The sequence below is a fragment of the Pteronotus mesoamericanus genome, unplaced genomic scaffold, assembly GCF_021234165.1.
Source record: "Pteronotus mesoamericanus isolate MK-2021 breed Mesoamerican mustached bat unplaced genomic scaffold, CSHL_Meso_final contig_90, whole genome shotgun sequence".
NCBI classification, from domain to species: domain Eukaryota; kingdom Metazoa; phylum Chordata; class Mammalia; order Chiroptera; family Mormoopidae; genus Pteronotus; species Pteronotus mesoamericanus.
In genome coordinates, this window is record NW_026555277.1 from 42047906 (window position 1) to 42060667 (window position 12762).

General features: G+C 47.2%; 1 protein-coding gene across 2 annotated transcripts; it reads left to right on the forward strand.

The window, feature by feature from the left end:
• The first annotated feature begins 6769 nt into the window (after positions 1–6769).
• Positions 6770–11396, forward strand: LOC129080763 (serum amyloid A protein-like). Of its 2 annotated transcripts, XM_054586266.1 has the most exons (5): positions 6770–6921; positions 7330–7426; positions 8261–8352; positions 10616–10754; positions 11132–11396. In XM_054586266.1, exons 3-5 carry the CDS (start codon positions 8262–8264, stop codon positions 11292–11294), a joined length of 393 nt encoding a protein of 130 aa, XP_054442241.1. In that variant the 5' UTR covers positions 6770–6921; positions 7330–7426; position 8261; the 3' UTR covers positions 11295–11396. The 2 variants fall into 2 exon arrangements, with proteins under 2 accessions (XP_054442241.1, XP_054442240.1); XM_054586265.1 differs by lacking the exon at positions 6770–6921 and having other exon boundaries at positions 7253–7426.
• Positions 11397–12762: the final 1366 nt, after the last annotated feature.

Consider the following 12762-nt stretch of genomic DNA (forward strand, 5'->3'; position numbering starts at 1 on the left):
CCTGCTGGTGTCGAAGTTGTGCTTGCTATCGCTCTAGTGATTCTATCAAAGAAGGGAATGACTTCATGATGTGGGAAGTGGGGAGTGGGTTTCCAGCCCCAATGCAGTCAAAGAATCAGAACAGGAGGTGACCACTGGCCCACCATTGCTGCCTTGAGGAAAGGAGGAGAACGAGGCTGTGGGCATCACGTGCCCTCCTCTGGGAAGCAGTCCCCCAGGCAGGCCGCAACCAGTGGTTGTGCAGGGTTGGACACTGCCCCTCTACCCCCACCCCATGCCTACCCCAAGGACAGGGCAGCGCAGGCACCTAGGCTCCCCGGGCCACAGGGGCCGCCCTGCCTCCTTTTCCCAGCAAGGGATGCTGTGCAGGGAATATCCGAGCGTTGCTTAACATTGATGTGAATAAGAACCAAAGACTCCAGGAAGTCCTTGACACCTGTCTGCCCTGCGGCTTTCATCTCATTCCACCTACACCCCAGATCCAAAAGAGAGCATCATCTCTAATTTTGGAAGCTCAACTCTAACAAAGATTCCTAAACACCAGTGCAATCTTGGCCTCTTTCTAATGCCCGAGCCATATCTCCTCCAGTCTTGTTACATGCGGGAAGGCCTCCACCCTCCTTCTTCTCTGGGTTATTAGTGGAGCGCAAGTCCCACCTCCTTCCTGGCTGCCATTTACCATCTTCCCGCATCTCAGCTCTCAAGCCTCCTGATGGAGGTCAAGCCCCTCTGCCGTAACTAACATTTGAATGGTAGTTTGTAGCTCAGAAAACACTTCCATTTCTATTATCTACATAACCTTTCATTTTACAGTGGTTATCGCCCTAGAGAGAAAGTCAAATGTGTAGGAAGATACTTACAACACAATTTAATAAGAGCTTCAGGAGAAGCACACATGAGTGGCAATCGAAACTTTCCTGGGGTGTGGGAGGCTGGTGAGTAGTCATTAGGGTATCTATTTTCTTTCATTGCAAAGCCAGACTGTGCCTCCTACTGTACACATCTCATTTGAGTTAAGCTGTACAGAGTGTCTTTGTAGTTTTCTGGTGGAGAAACTCAGGTTTAGGGGTATGTGCTTAGGCTGCAAAAGGGACAGAGGCAGGACTGCAGGCTGGTGTGTCTGACTCCAGAACCTTGTCCGAGCTGTACAAGGCTGAGAGGATCTGCTGTGGAGACCCGCTCTCCTTCCCGGCTCTGTAGCACTCCGTGTAAATGGTCAGGAGAGCGCGTAGGCCCCGAGATGCCTGATCGTTAGAGGACAGGCATGCATCTCGTTCCTCCTCCCGTACACAGTGCCAGTCCGGACGCTCCATTACTGCTTTCTCCATAAATTACCGCAATAAAAACCTTGACTTTAATCCACGTTGCTTTTAAAGAAATCTTCACCCAAGGACATGTTTATGGATTTGGCGAGGGGGTGGGGTGAGGGGGGAGATGGGATGTGGTGGGTGGGAGAGAGAGACAGAGAGAAACATCGATGTGAGAGGGAAACGTTAATCGGTTGCCTCCCACATGTATTCCGACCAGGGATCAAACCTGCAGCCTAGGTATGTGCCCTGACCAGTATCCAAACCCCCAACTTCTTGGTGTATGGGACAATGCTGGAACCAACTGAGCCACATTGGCCAGGGGTTTTTTTGTTTTCTTTTCTTTTTTACGGGAGGTAAGAAGGCAGAGAGAGAGAAAGACATCAATTTGTGTTTCTACTTATTCATGCATTGGCTGGCTGATTGTCGTATGTGCCCTGGCTGGCATATTGGGATGACACTCTGACCACCCGAACAACATCATGACTCTTGGCCCTTGCATAGTTCCTTCTTCTTCTTAATAGTCAAATGTCCTGGAAGAGCTGCCCATGTGCACTTTCTGGTTCCTCACTTCTAACTCACACTTGAACCCACTCCAGCCTGGACTCAGTCCCCACCAATCCAGCGGAATGGCTCTTGTCATCATTGACTTCTATGATGCCAAAAACAACCAATGTACTTCTCTCTTCTGATCAGCAGGCCTCTGAGAAATATTCAGCTGTGGCCCTCTCCTTCCTTCCAGGAAGGTTCTCTCTTGGCTTCATTATACCACATTCCGGGTGTTTCTATTTTCATTATTCTTTGTCTCCTTAGCTGGGTCTTCCTCGTCGCCTCCAACCCGTGGTGTTCCTCAGACTTTGTTCTGGGCTCTGACTTTTTAATTTTCTAATTCAAAAAAAAAAAGTGTAATAGTGTCTGCATGCTGATGGCTCTTACATTATATCTCCACCTCAGAACCTCGTTTCTGAGCTCCAGGCTTGTCTAGCCAATGGGCTTCTTCACGTCTCTGATTGGATGGCTTCCAGGGATCTTAAACTTAACATGTCCTAAAATGAACTCTCATTTCTGTCCAAAACTCTCACCCATTTCAGTAAATGACAGGACCGTTCTCTCTGTTGCCCACCCTAGAAATTGGGGAATGTGCTTGATGCGTCTCTTCCCTTTACCCCCACGCCCAATCCACTGGCAAGTCCTGTGATTCTACTTCCAAAATTCATCCCTAGTCGTCGGCACTATCCCAGGTACAGCCATGCTTCTGGTCACATTGTTTCTCACCCGGCCTAATGCAGTAGCCGTCTATTTAGTCACCCCATTTGCATGGATCCACAGTTACTCTTGTTGATTATGTAATTCATCATCCAAACCAAGTCCCTTTCCAGAGTGAAAAAAGGGCATTATAATAATCCAGATAAAAGACATAAACTAGAATGTCTTAGCAATATAAAACATGTTAAACTACCTCTCAGTCCAGCATACACCTCTGATTATAGTCAGATCACATCTCTAAAAATCCTTGCTTAATCATACAACAGATTCCAGTTTCCTTTCCAACAAAGTCCAAGTCCTTACCTTGACCCTTACAGCACAGAGTTATCTGTCCTTGGCCCCTTTCATCGTCCTCTCATGGACCCTCTTCCCATGCTCCCCATTCTCAAGTCCCCCCATCAAACGAAACACTTATTGGCCACAGGGCCAGCTCGGATGGCCTTCCCCCTCCCCTGAACACTCTTCTGCTGGCTCTGGACATCGCTGGACCTTTCTCACCTTGCGACTCTTTCTCGAATCAATCTTTCTTGAGAGACGCCTTCCCTGATCAACCTGGTTAGCTTAATCCTGTGTATTCTTCCTTTCTTAACAATTTCTATAGGTGGAATTATTTCATTAATTTCTTGGTTATTGTTCTGATTTTTGTTCACATTATCTTTTGGTCCACCTACCTCTCTGGAGTATAAAATCAGTGAGAGAAGTGGTCATTTCTGTCTTGTTCACCCTTAAATATCCAGTACCATGCCAGGAGCTGGCGCATAATAGGATCTTTCCAAATGCCTATTGCGTGAATGAATGAATGAATGAATGATAGAGTGAAATAATTAGTTCCGAATAAAGTGTGTCTCTTTCATGCCAGGTCAATGTAGTTATGAAGAGCAGGAAGGAGCTAACGAAGGGGGAGACACTAAAGATCGAGAAGAGGGTATAACCCCAGACTCGGGAGAAGCAAGAGGCAGTGGGATGCAGCCCACAGGGCATGGTTAGCCCTAAAGCAAGCAGAAACGTCTCTTGCTCTGGGAGAGGAGAAAAGTTAAGGAGATAGAGGCCAGGGAATGAGGACATTTGAGAGGGAGGACAAGAGGCCTGCGGGAGTCCAGCTGTACTTGCTGGTGTTGTGTGTGATGCCCCTGAGACTCGTCCACTCCAATGTGTTGGCCCATTTGCGGCCGGTCTTTTGGGTGCGGAGGTGGGAAACCCAAGGGAAAGGGCATGTCTGTCGTATCGCGTGTCATCCCTGTATTTACAGTACCTGTCATAGCGCCTCACATGTAGCAGGCACATGCTTCCTAAGTATTTGTTGACATGAATGAAGTAGAAGTGGAGCTCGGAAGCTGACAGATCTGAGTGGAGAGTTGGGGAGCTGTAGAAAGCATGCATGTTGGACGCAAGTTTTGATTCTGAGAGCACGGTGAAGAGTCACTTTAAAGTGACAATGTAAAGCCACACCAAAACATCTACTGAGATACAAACCAAAATAACATAGTTTTATTTTGTCATATAAATATTTTTTTCTCTAGAAGTGCTTTGCATGCCTCTCACAGAAATGATATTAGGACCCCAAAGTGTAATGAGCCACTAGTCATCACGGTGTATGATGAAGAGCCTTGGGAGGAAGCAATGAATATTTAGAATTTGCTCTGTGCTGACCGTCAGGGCGGTAAGTTAGCACCAAACGCTCTGTGACGCTCAGGGAGGAGAAAAGGACACGCTGTACTTCTGCGTCTAAGACACCTCAGACCGAAAGACGCATCATTGCTTATATGCCAGCGAGAAAAAAATGCTGCCAACTGAAGACATAGTGGTCTCTTATCACTCAGAAGTTTTCTTTCACACTTATTGAGGGGACTATTCTGGACCTTCTTAGACATAGATTTTTATCTTGCATCACTCTCGCGTAGGTAAACAGAAAGCAAAGCCTACACAGAACAAACTTGTTAGTTTCCCTAAGTGATTTTCATTACTGTTTCATTAGTGCTGCCTGGTATTAGTGAATATAAGACATGACTTAGTCCCAGAAATTTACAATCGAGACATGTGTATCGTCGAAGTGATGAAACATGACATTAAATTTAAAGCATTCAGATTCTCACTCAGGCTAAATTATTGGAAGGAAATCCTCAGCATGGAGCCATTATTAATCACAGAGCACGATGGCGGCGCTTCCGAGGTCACGTTCGGCTTCACTCCAGCCGCTCAGGCATGGGGACCCTCCACACAGAGGAACAGGAACCCCCACAGCAGGTCTTGCCAGGACTGCAGAGGTGGCAGATGGGAACCAGCTCTCCCCAGCTCCTACCACACTCGGTCCACCAAGGCCTCCTCTGCCGGCATGGGCCGCTCATCCTCTACAAACCCTTAGGGGAGAAGCCACCAGAACGGCCACTGGGTCCCACACAAATCTCTCCAGAACTCCCTCCCCACACTCCCTCTGCTTTGAAGGGGCACCCCCACGGGCTGGCAGAGTTTGCAGCTCAACATGCACCCACCTCAGGACTGAAAAGTCCTGGCACCCCAAACATATCTGAGGAGTTCGCCTCTCTCCACAAACACTGCACTCCCTGCGAACCTGCCCTCCCCCATCCTCTTCCCGGGCCCCTTCTGCCTGGGCCACAGGTGGAGTGGGATGAGGAGGTGGTTGCTCTGAAGGCCTGAACTGCCACCTCTTCGTCAGCATTGCGCTCAAGAGATCTGGCCCTGTGTCTTGGAGGCTCTCTCCAGGACGCGGGGACGTGGGGTCTCATTGTTCTCTGCCGTGGGTCGCTAGAGAGAAACTGGACAAACAGCTTGCTTTTTAAAGCTGGGCCAAAGAGAACTCTTTCTCAATATTTGAATTTCCCAGATTTCACTTCTACTTATGGGACAAAACTCAGGTCTTCTCTGAGAAAAGTGTGCGTGTTTACACACAATTTTATTTTTATTGGCCTCCTGTCAAACGACATCATTTAAAACATGTTTGCAAAATCGTTCATCAATGACTCACTTGTCCCTTTGCTGAAAGGACGGCCTTGTTCCTGAGCACTCTGGCCTGGCTCAGACAGACCAGATGAGCCCTCTCAGGCAAGCAACACTGCACTGGGAGAGTTATCATTCAGCTACTTAGTATTCAACATAACTGAATTAAATGAGGTGCTATACTGCGGCCCGGTTCAGGTGGCAGGTGCACAGCAGGTGGCTAAGAAGCCCCACGCTCAACCCTAACAGACCAGGCGGAATCTCTGCTTTGCCGCCAACTTGTGGCAGTGTGGGTAGTGCCCGCGCAAATGGGCACGAGAAGTTGTTAGGTGAGCAGGCAGAATACACAGTCACGGGTACTACATCCCTGTGCTCACGCATTCATAAACGTACCTGCACGTAGAAAATAGAGGGGAGGCCACGCAGGCAGCTTCTGCAGAGGTTCTCCCCACCGCCTCCCCCGGTCTAGGAATTGGTATGGCTTCCTGTTTACGAGTTTGTACCTATTTTAATTTTTCAAGCTCTTTGCAGGGAACCAGAGCATTCAGCTAAGAACCTGTTCATTCATTAAGCCTGACTGAGTTCCTGGCATTTTCTGAAGCTCTGATAATGGCTGGTGAAAAACCCACCAACCCAGTTCCTGTCCTGCCTGGGACTCCAATGTTGAGGGACAGAAACGCAGCACATGTGTATTCATAACACACCTCTCATGTGTTCGCCTCTGTCGCTCTCCACGGGTCCACAAAACCCAGAACAACACTAAGTGCGCAAACCCATACATTTCCATCAATAATGCATCTACTCAATAGAGATTACAATTAAGTAAAAATTGATAAGTGGGTCAGGGTCACATGTAAAGAGTTTCAATAGAAGATGAAGGGAAAAGGATGTCACTCATTTCAAAATCCATATCCTGTCTGTTCATAGTCCTTCTCTAGCCTTCTCTTCTCCGTAGATTCTGGTTCTTCTCAAGACTGCTTATTTTTGAGGGTTAACTGTGTGATTCTAGCACTTGCCCTTGAACACTGTAACTGCCACCAACATCTGGTAAAAGAAGGTTCCTCGAGATAAAAAAGAGAAAACGTTTGCTCTGCTCTTGCAGCAGAAAAGTAGCACAGGGGATAATAAAAACTGTACTTACCGAAGTCATTCCTAAAATAACAGTTTTGGTAACACCTGCAACTACTGCTGCGACAAAGCAGACTTCAGAGACTGTCGTGTGCCCTATGTCTTACTTCTACAGGACATTATAGCAAGTTTCTACACTGCCGTTCCACACTCCTGGGTTACAGAACCTCCAGATATAACCTGCCTTTGTGACCGTCAGGAGCCACTGATCATGAGCACCACTGAGGCTGGAGGACCCCCTTTTCCAGTGCGGAGTCCACACGAGGTGGGCGCTGGGAGTGTTATTTTCCGGGTCGCCTGTCCTTCTCGCCTGCACCTGTGCCCCGCGTCCCAGCTTCAGTCTGAGCTGGGGCTTGCAGTGGAGCCCCTTCTGCTGTGCCATTTGCCCTGCATCCTCACGTTCTCCAGTCAAAGCTCTTTTCTAACATAGATTCTCCTTCACAGCAGGTGGTAGCGCGTCATTGTGCAGGGAAGAAAGACAACCTTTCCCAGCACATGTGAGACTGAGAATGGGCAGACAATCCCAAGTCTCCGCATCCCTGAAAGCTGCCAGGTTGCACAATCTGGGAAACTTAGATGTTTGTGAAAAATGACCACCCTGTTCTGGGAGGTCTGCCCTGAACAAGAGGAATTTCCCAAGTCTTCAAACCCCTCTTCCCATTTGTCCCCCTAGCAAAGCGTCGGTATATATAGCACCAGGCACAAGTCCCAGGCAGGTGGCGCCAGCAGCTCAGCTTCTTCAGGAGTCTCAGCAGGACCCAGCAGCCAAGGTGAGGTGCCAGCACTTTCCAACAACTTCCCTCTTTGGAGATCCTCTTTCCCCACCAGCATTCCTGAGCTGCCTCGCGGCTCTCTTTTCGTTCCCTGACTCTGCTGTTCTGACAATTAGAATTCTCAAAATGTGAATAACTTGGGGGTGGAGATTTTGCTGTGTGTTTCTTCTGTGTGAGGTAGTGATGGGAGAGCAGGTATCCTACATTATTTATAGATTAACTCTTCTCATATTTCTGGAAGGTACAGTGGACACAGCTTTCCCAATGCCTCTTAGAAAAGTCCTATGCATTTTGGTTTCGGGCTTGATAGGGGATAATGGAAATGGAAATTCCTTTTCCAGGAGATTTCCAACCTTTTTCACCTCATGGCACACATAAACTAATTACTTAAATCTGTGGCTCGCTAAAGAAATGTATTTTTTGTCGATCTGACAAGGAATTATGTATAATTTTGCTTCATTCACACCAGATAGCTATTGTTGTGTTGGCTGTTTTCTTTCTTTTTTTTAAATTTGACAGTCTAAGGGAAAGTAGTCAGGTATTGCATGTTTGAAAATTTCTTGCGGCACACTGGTTCAAAATCACTGGCTTACACGTTGTAGTCTCGTATAAGGTAATCACTGCGACTCTAATGCGTCAGATGAAAACGTAGACCTGGATTCTCTGAAATACAATCCATCCATTTGTATAGGTGGATAGAAAGACATAAATATTGATATGGTAATATAATATTGAGTGGAACTTTATTTCGGAGTGCTAGGATAGGTCAGCATTACCAAAAAAGAAAGAAAACTGTCTCATGCTTGCCTGTGTCTGTGTCTCTCTCCTCAGGATGAAGCTGTCCATCATCCTCATTTTCTGCTCCCTGGTCCTGGGGGTCAGCAGCCAAGGATGGCTAGACTTTGTCAGGGAAGCTGGTCAAGGTAAGGACCAAGAATGGGTTTTGAGGAGGCTGCATCAGGCCTGCCCCGGGTTTCCCCTGAGCAGAGGCCACATTCTCACTAGGAGAGGTTCCAAGTGGGTAGGAAGACAACACTGGTTTCACGGTAGGCGTTCCTTCGGATTTTCTGGACAGCTGTGTACTCTTTTGTGGGGATCTCTGGGTTGCAGGACACCTAAAGCTTGGGCCCCAACTTTCAGCAGGACTGATGCAGAGATGGGGAGTTCACAGGTGACTCCCTAAATATAAATCACACTCTACTGCCACCTAATGGCGACCAGGGACAGTTCATTTCTTTGTCTTAGCCATGGTACTGGTCCATCAAACGCGTGGGAAGTATTTACACTCCCCAACCACTTAGTGAATACAAAAAAGATTAATGGAGCTTCTAATGCTTGCCAGGCACCATTCGAAATGTTTTTCTGTACGCATAAACTCATTTTCGTCCTCTTGTTTTAATATTTCAGTCCTGCAATGCAGGTGCCATTATCTCAACAGAGAAACTCAGTGCAAAGAGAGTAAGACACCTAATAAAGTCACCAGGTAGAGCAATATTTAATCTAGGTCATTGAGTCCCCAGGAACTTTCTATCAACTGCGGTGCTACACTGCCTCCCAGTCAAGGCTGCACGTGGAAGAGTGAGGGATTTGTGAACACTTACTCTGTTCTTTGTCTGAGCAAATTGCTAACAGTGGGCATGTGGTGCCTTTAAAAGGCAAGTGTACAGAGCTCCCCTCCCTAGAATAAGAGGCATGATGAATTACCTGGCGATGTGTCTGCTGGGGCTGAGATCTGGCCAGGAAACCAATAGCAAGAGAGACATACCTCACTAGCCATAGTACAGAGATAGAATCATGTTTATTCCACAGAATTATTTTGCATTTTTTTCTGTGATAGTGTCTGATTAATTGTCTTAAGAGTTTGCTGTTAATGCAATCTAAATTCTCATAGACCCAGCTAAAACTAAATTTTCCTCTGTTAGGTCAGTATTTTTCAAAGGGTTGTTCTGGGACCACCTGCACGAGAATCCTATGGGGCCTGGAGAGCTTCGCGAAAGGCAGATAACTAGGTCCATGGAGTCCCAATTTCTGGGGCTGAGTGTAAAATCTAGGCTTTATTAAGCATCCAGTTGATTTTGTGCACACTAGTTGGAGAACCATCGTCTTTGACGTGCTACCCCTTGGTAATAAAATATATCAGACATTTTTGAAATACTTGTGATACAAGCCTGGACTACAAAGGTCTATTTAAATCAGTGTGTATAATAGTACAGTAAGAATGTCATAGCTCTCTACAAAGCTGTGTTTTCTAATGCCAAGACAACATACGAAATGAAGGTCAGGGATCTCCTGGAGTAATTAATTATGTAAACCATGATTCTAACTCTAAATTAGATGTTTCCTTTTCCTAATAAGTTATTCAATCTTTTGCCATTAAATTTTAGCTTGATCAAATTCATTCTACGATTCCCTGTTCATCTCACTTAATTCTTTTATTTCCTTTAGCCCCGTCTTCCTAAACTCCAGAGAAGTAGAGTCATAGTGTAGCGTCCACCTACATGTCGTTGCCACTGCCCAGTATTTTCTCAGTCCTCCCGCGTAACCACTCTGAGGGGAAGCAATACTCCCCCGTTGTATGTCGAGGACATTGAACGTGAGAGCTGGTGGGTCACTTGCCCTTGTTCTGCATCTACTATCCCACTTCTATAAAGTCTCTGAGGGAACTCACTTTTATCATGTGCTGATGGAACTCTGACAGTTGCCCGGGTGCCAGATGCGCCCAGACGTTCGGATGTACTCAGGGTGGGATGTCCTTCCCCTGCCCGTGCGGATGGATGTCTCCCATCGACCGGGTTGGGAGCACTGTGCTCCGCGCCTCCCTCAGAATCGCCTTTGTTCTCACGCCCCAGTCAGGGGTCCCTGCCTCTTCCCAGGGGAGGCTCCGTGTACAACCAGACATCCCTCACAGGCCACCTCAGCTCTTCTTCATAGGCATCATACACAGCCCAAAACAAAGTGGCAACAGGACTTAGGATGCAGTCAAACAGAATAAAACTTGTACCGCATGTGATTCTCGTAACATTAACCCAGGAACTAAAAGGCAAAAAAGATTGACCTCAAACCAGTATAGTCTCCAAGGGCTTAGTCAAAGGCTCGAGTCATACAAGCAGTGGAGAAAATGTTTTATTCCTCTATTTGCCAAGATATGATCGCTGCCACCTCACTCACATGTCCTTTCGTTCCCAGGGTCGGGAGACACGTGGAGAGCCTACTATGACATGAGGCATGTCAATTACAGAGGAGCAGATAAATACTTCCACGCCCGGGGGAACTATGACGCTGCCCGGAGGAGACCTCGGGGCGCCTGGGCTGCTAAAGTGATCAGGTATCGGGCTCCGGGGGATGCAGGACGCGCGAGCAGAGCTTGGTGGCGGTGGAGAGCCAGGTGGGGCCGAACCCAGAGCAGTTTCCTGTGAAGAATGTGGTCCCTCTTCCTCCTGACTACCCTGTCCTTCTGGGCCCCCTGTGAAGTCTGAGATGCTACAGGGGCCAGAATGGCCAGCGGGAGGGGTGATTGCCCCCTCCTTGGTGAGCGCTGTCCACCCAGCATTTGGGCGTCAGCCTGGGCTGAGCTGCTGTCCCTGGGCAGGGTCTTTCCGGGGTTCTCTCGGTCACTGCTCCGTTGAATAGGGGAGATTTGGAATGTGGGGTAGGTTCTCATCAGCCCCTGAGTCACCTTCTACCTGCCCCCTTCCATTCCAGCGATGCCAGAGAGGGTATTCAGAGAGGCTTGGACCGTATTAAGAATGGAGGTAGCGGCCACGGAGAGGAGGACTCGAGGGCCGACCAGAGAGCCAACCGATGGGGCCGGAGCGGCAAAGACCCCAATCACTTCAGACCTGCCGGCCTGCCCAGCAAATACTGAGCTCCCTCACTGTGCTCTCGGGAGCCTGGGCCGTGAGCCCCTGAGGGCAGGGACACTGAGTCATTGAGTTATATATCCTAGATACTGATAGAGGGCACACAATGCGTGTGTAATAAATGCTTCAGATGCTGAATGTTGAAATGTGTGTGTTATTCTTTGGTATAAGGACTGCCTGTTGGTACTAAGGGATGAAGGATGGACACCCACATGAAGGTGGATCCTGTGCTTGTGTGTTTGGGTGCAAGGGATGTAATCTCAGTGTTGTACAGGACAGATGCCCTGCAGCAACTTTTGTCTGAATCAGGCCTGTTTCTTCCCTTACCCCTCTGATTACATTGCTATTACCAGACCTTTCAGTGTTCAAGCCTCAGTCTACCTTTCTGTTAGCCCCTACACCCTTAACATTAACAGTATATGCCTTCATAGTACTTTGCTTATGCCTTCTTGAAAATTTGTGTCCATCTTTGTCAGTTAGTGATTTATACGTTCATCCTTTTGCTGGTTGGTTTTTCAGCTCTTCCAATAACAGGTAGTAGTAATAGGATATTTCTGGTGACAGTTAATATTCAGCAAGTCCCCTATGGGCCAGATATTTCTCTAAGTGTTTTCTTGTATTATGCCATGGAATCCTCTCATTTTATGGATGAGGAAACTTGAGGCACAAACATTTAAAATATATATCCAAGTCACATTGTTAGTTTGACCCTAGATCCACTATTGTTTAAAAAAAAATTTTAAATTTTTTTTTTTTTTTTAGAGAGGGGGAATGGAGGGAAGAGAGAGTGAGAGAAACATCAGAATGAGAGAGAAATATCCATTGGTTGCCTCTTGTACATGCCTCAACTGGGGACCGAACCCGCCACCCACTCATGTGCCCTGACCAGGAATCAAATCAGGGACCTTCTGCTTTGCAGGGCGATGCCCAACCAACTGAGCCACACTGGCAGGGCTTAACCACCATTCTTAACCATTTGCTATAATTCTCATTTGCATTGAAGTTTAGAGTTTATAAAACACTTTTGCAAATATTCGTTCACTTAGCCATTCCTTTAATGAATGTATTTCATGTACCACCCAGCTGAATCTCACAAGTCAATGGGGGTAAATCTCTGGGAGGCAGAGGTAACAAAGGGCTGAGAGAAAAAACAAGCAGCCATTTGGAGGACATTACATCCTTGTGTCAAGGCAACTTTAGAAAGAGGTAAGTAGCCATTTCCTTAGAGAATGTCACGAGCATAGTTACTCCCTGAACTTGCCAGTCCTAGGGACAGAGAGAGATCTAGACCATAGTTCTTAACCAGGACAGCATTATACCCAACCCCATTCCTACTCTAGCTTTTGGATATCTCCGGGGGCCTTTTCAGTTGGCATAATTATGGGGGCATTTCCACTAACTCTTACAATATATGGGACTGTGCTGTAAACAAAGGATCATCCTGCATTCTGCATGACTTTTGTAATGTCCTAT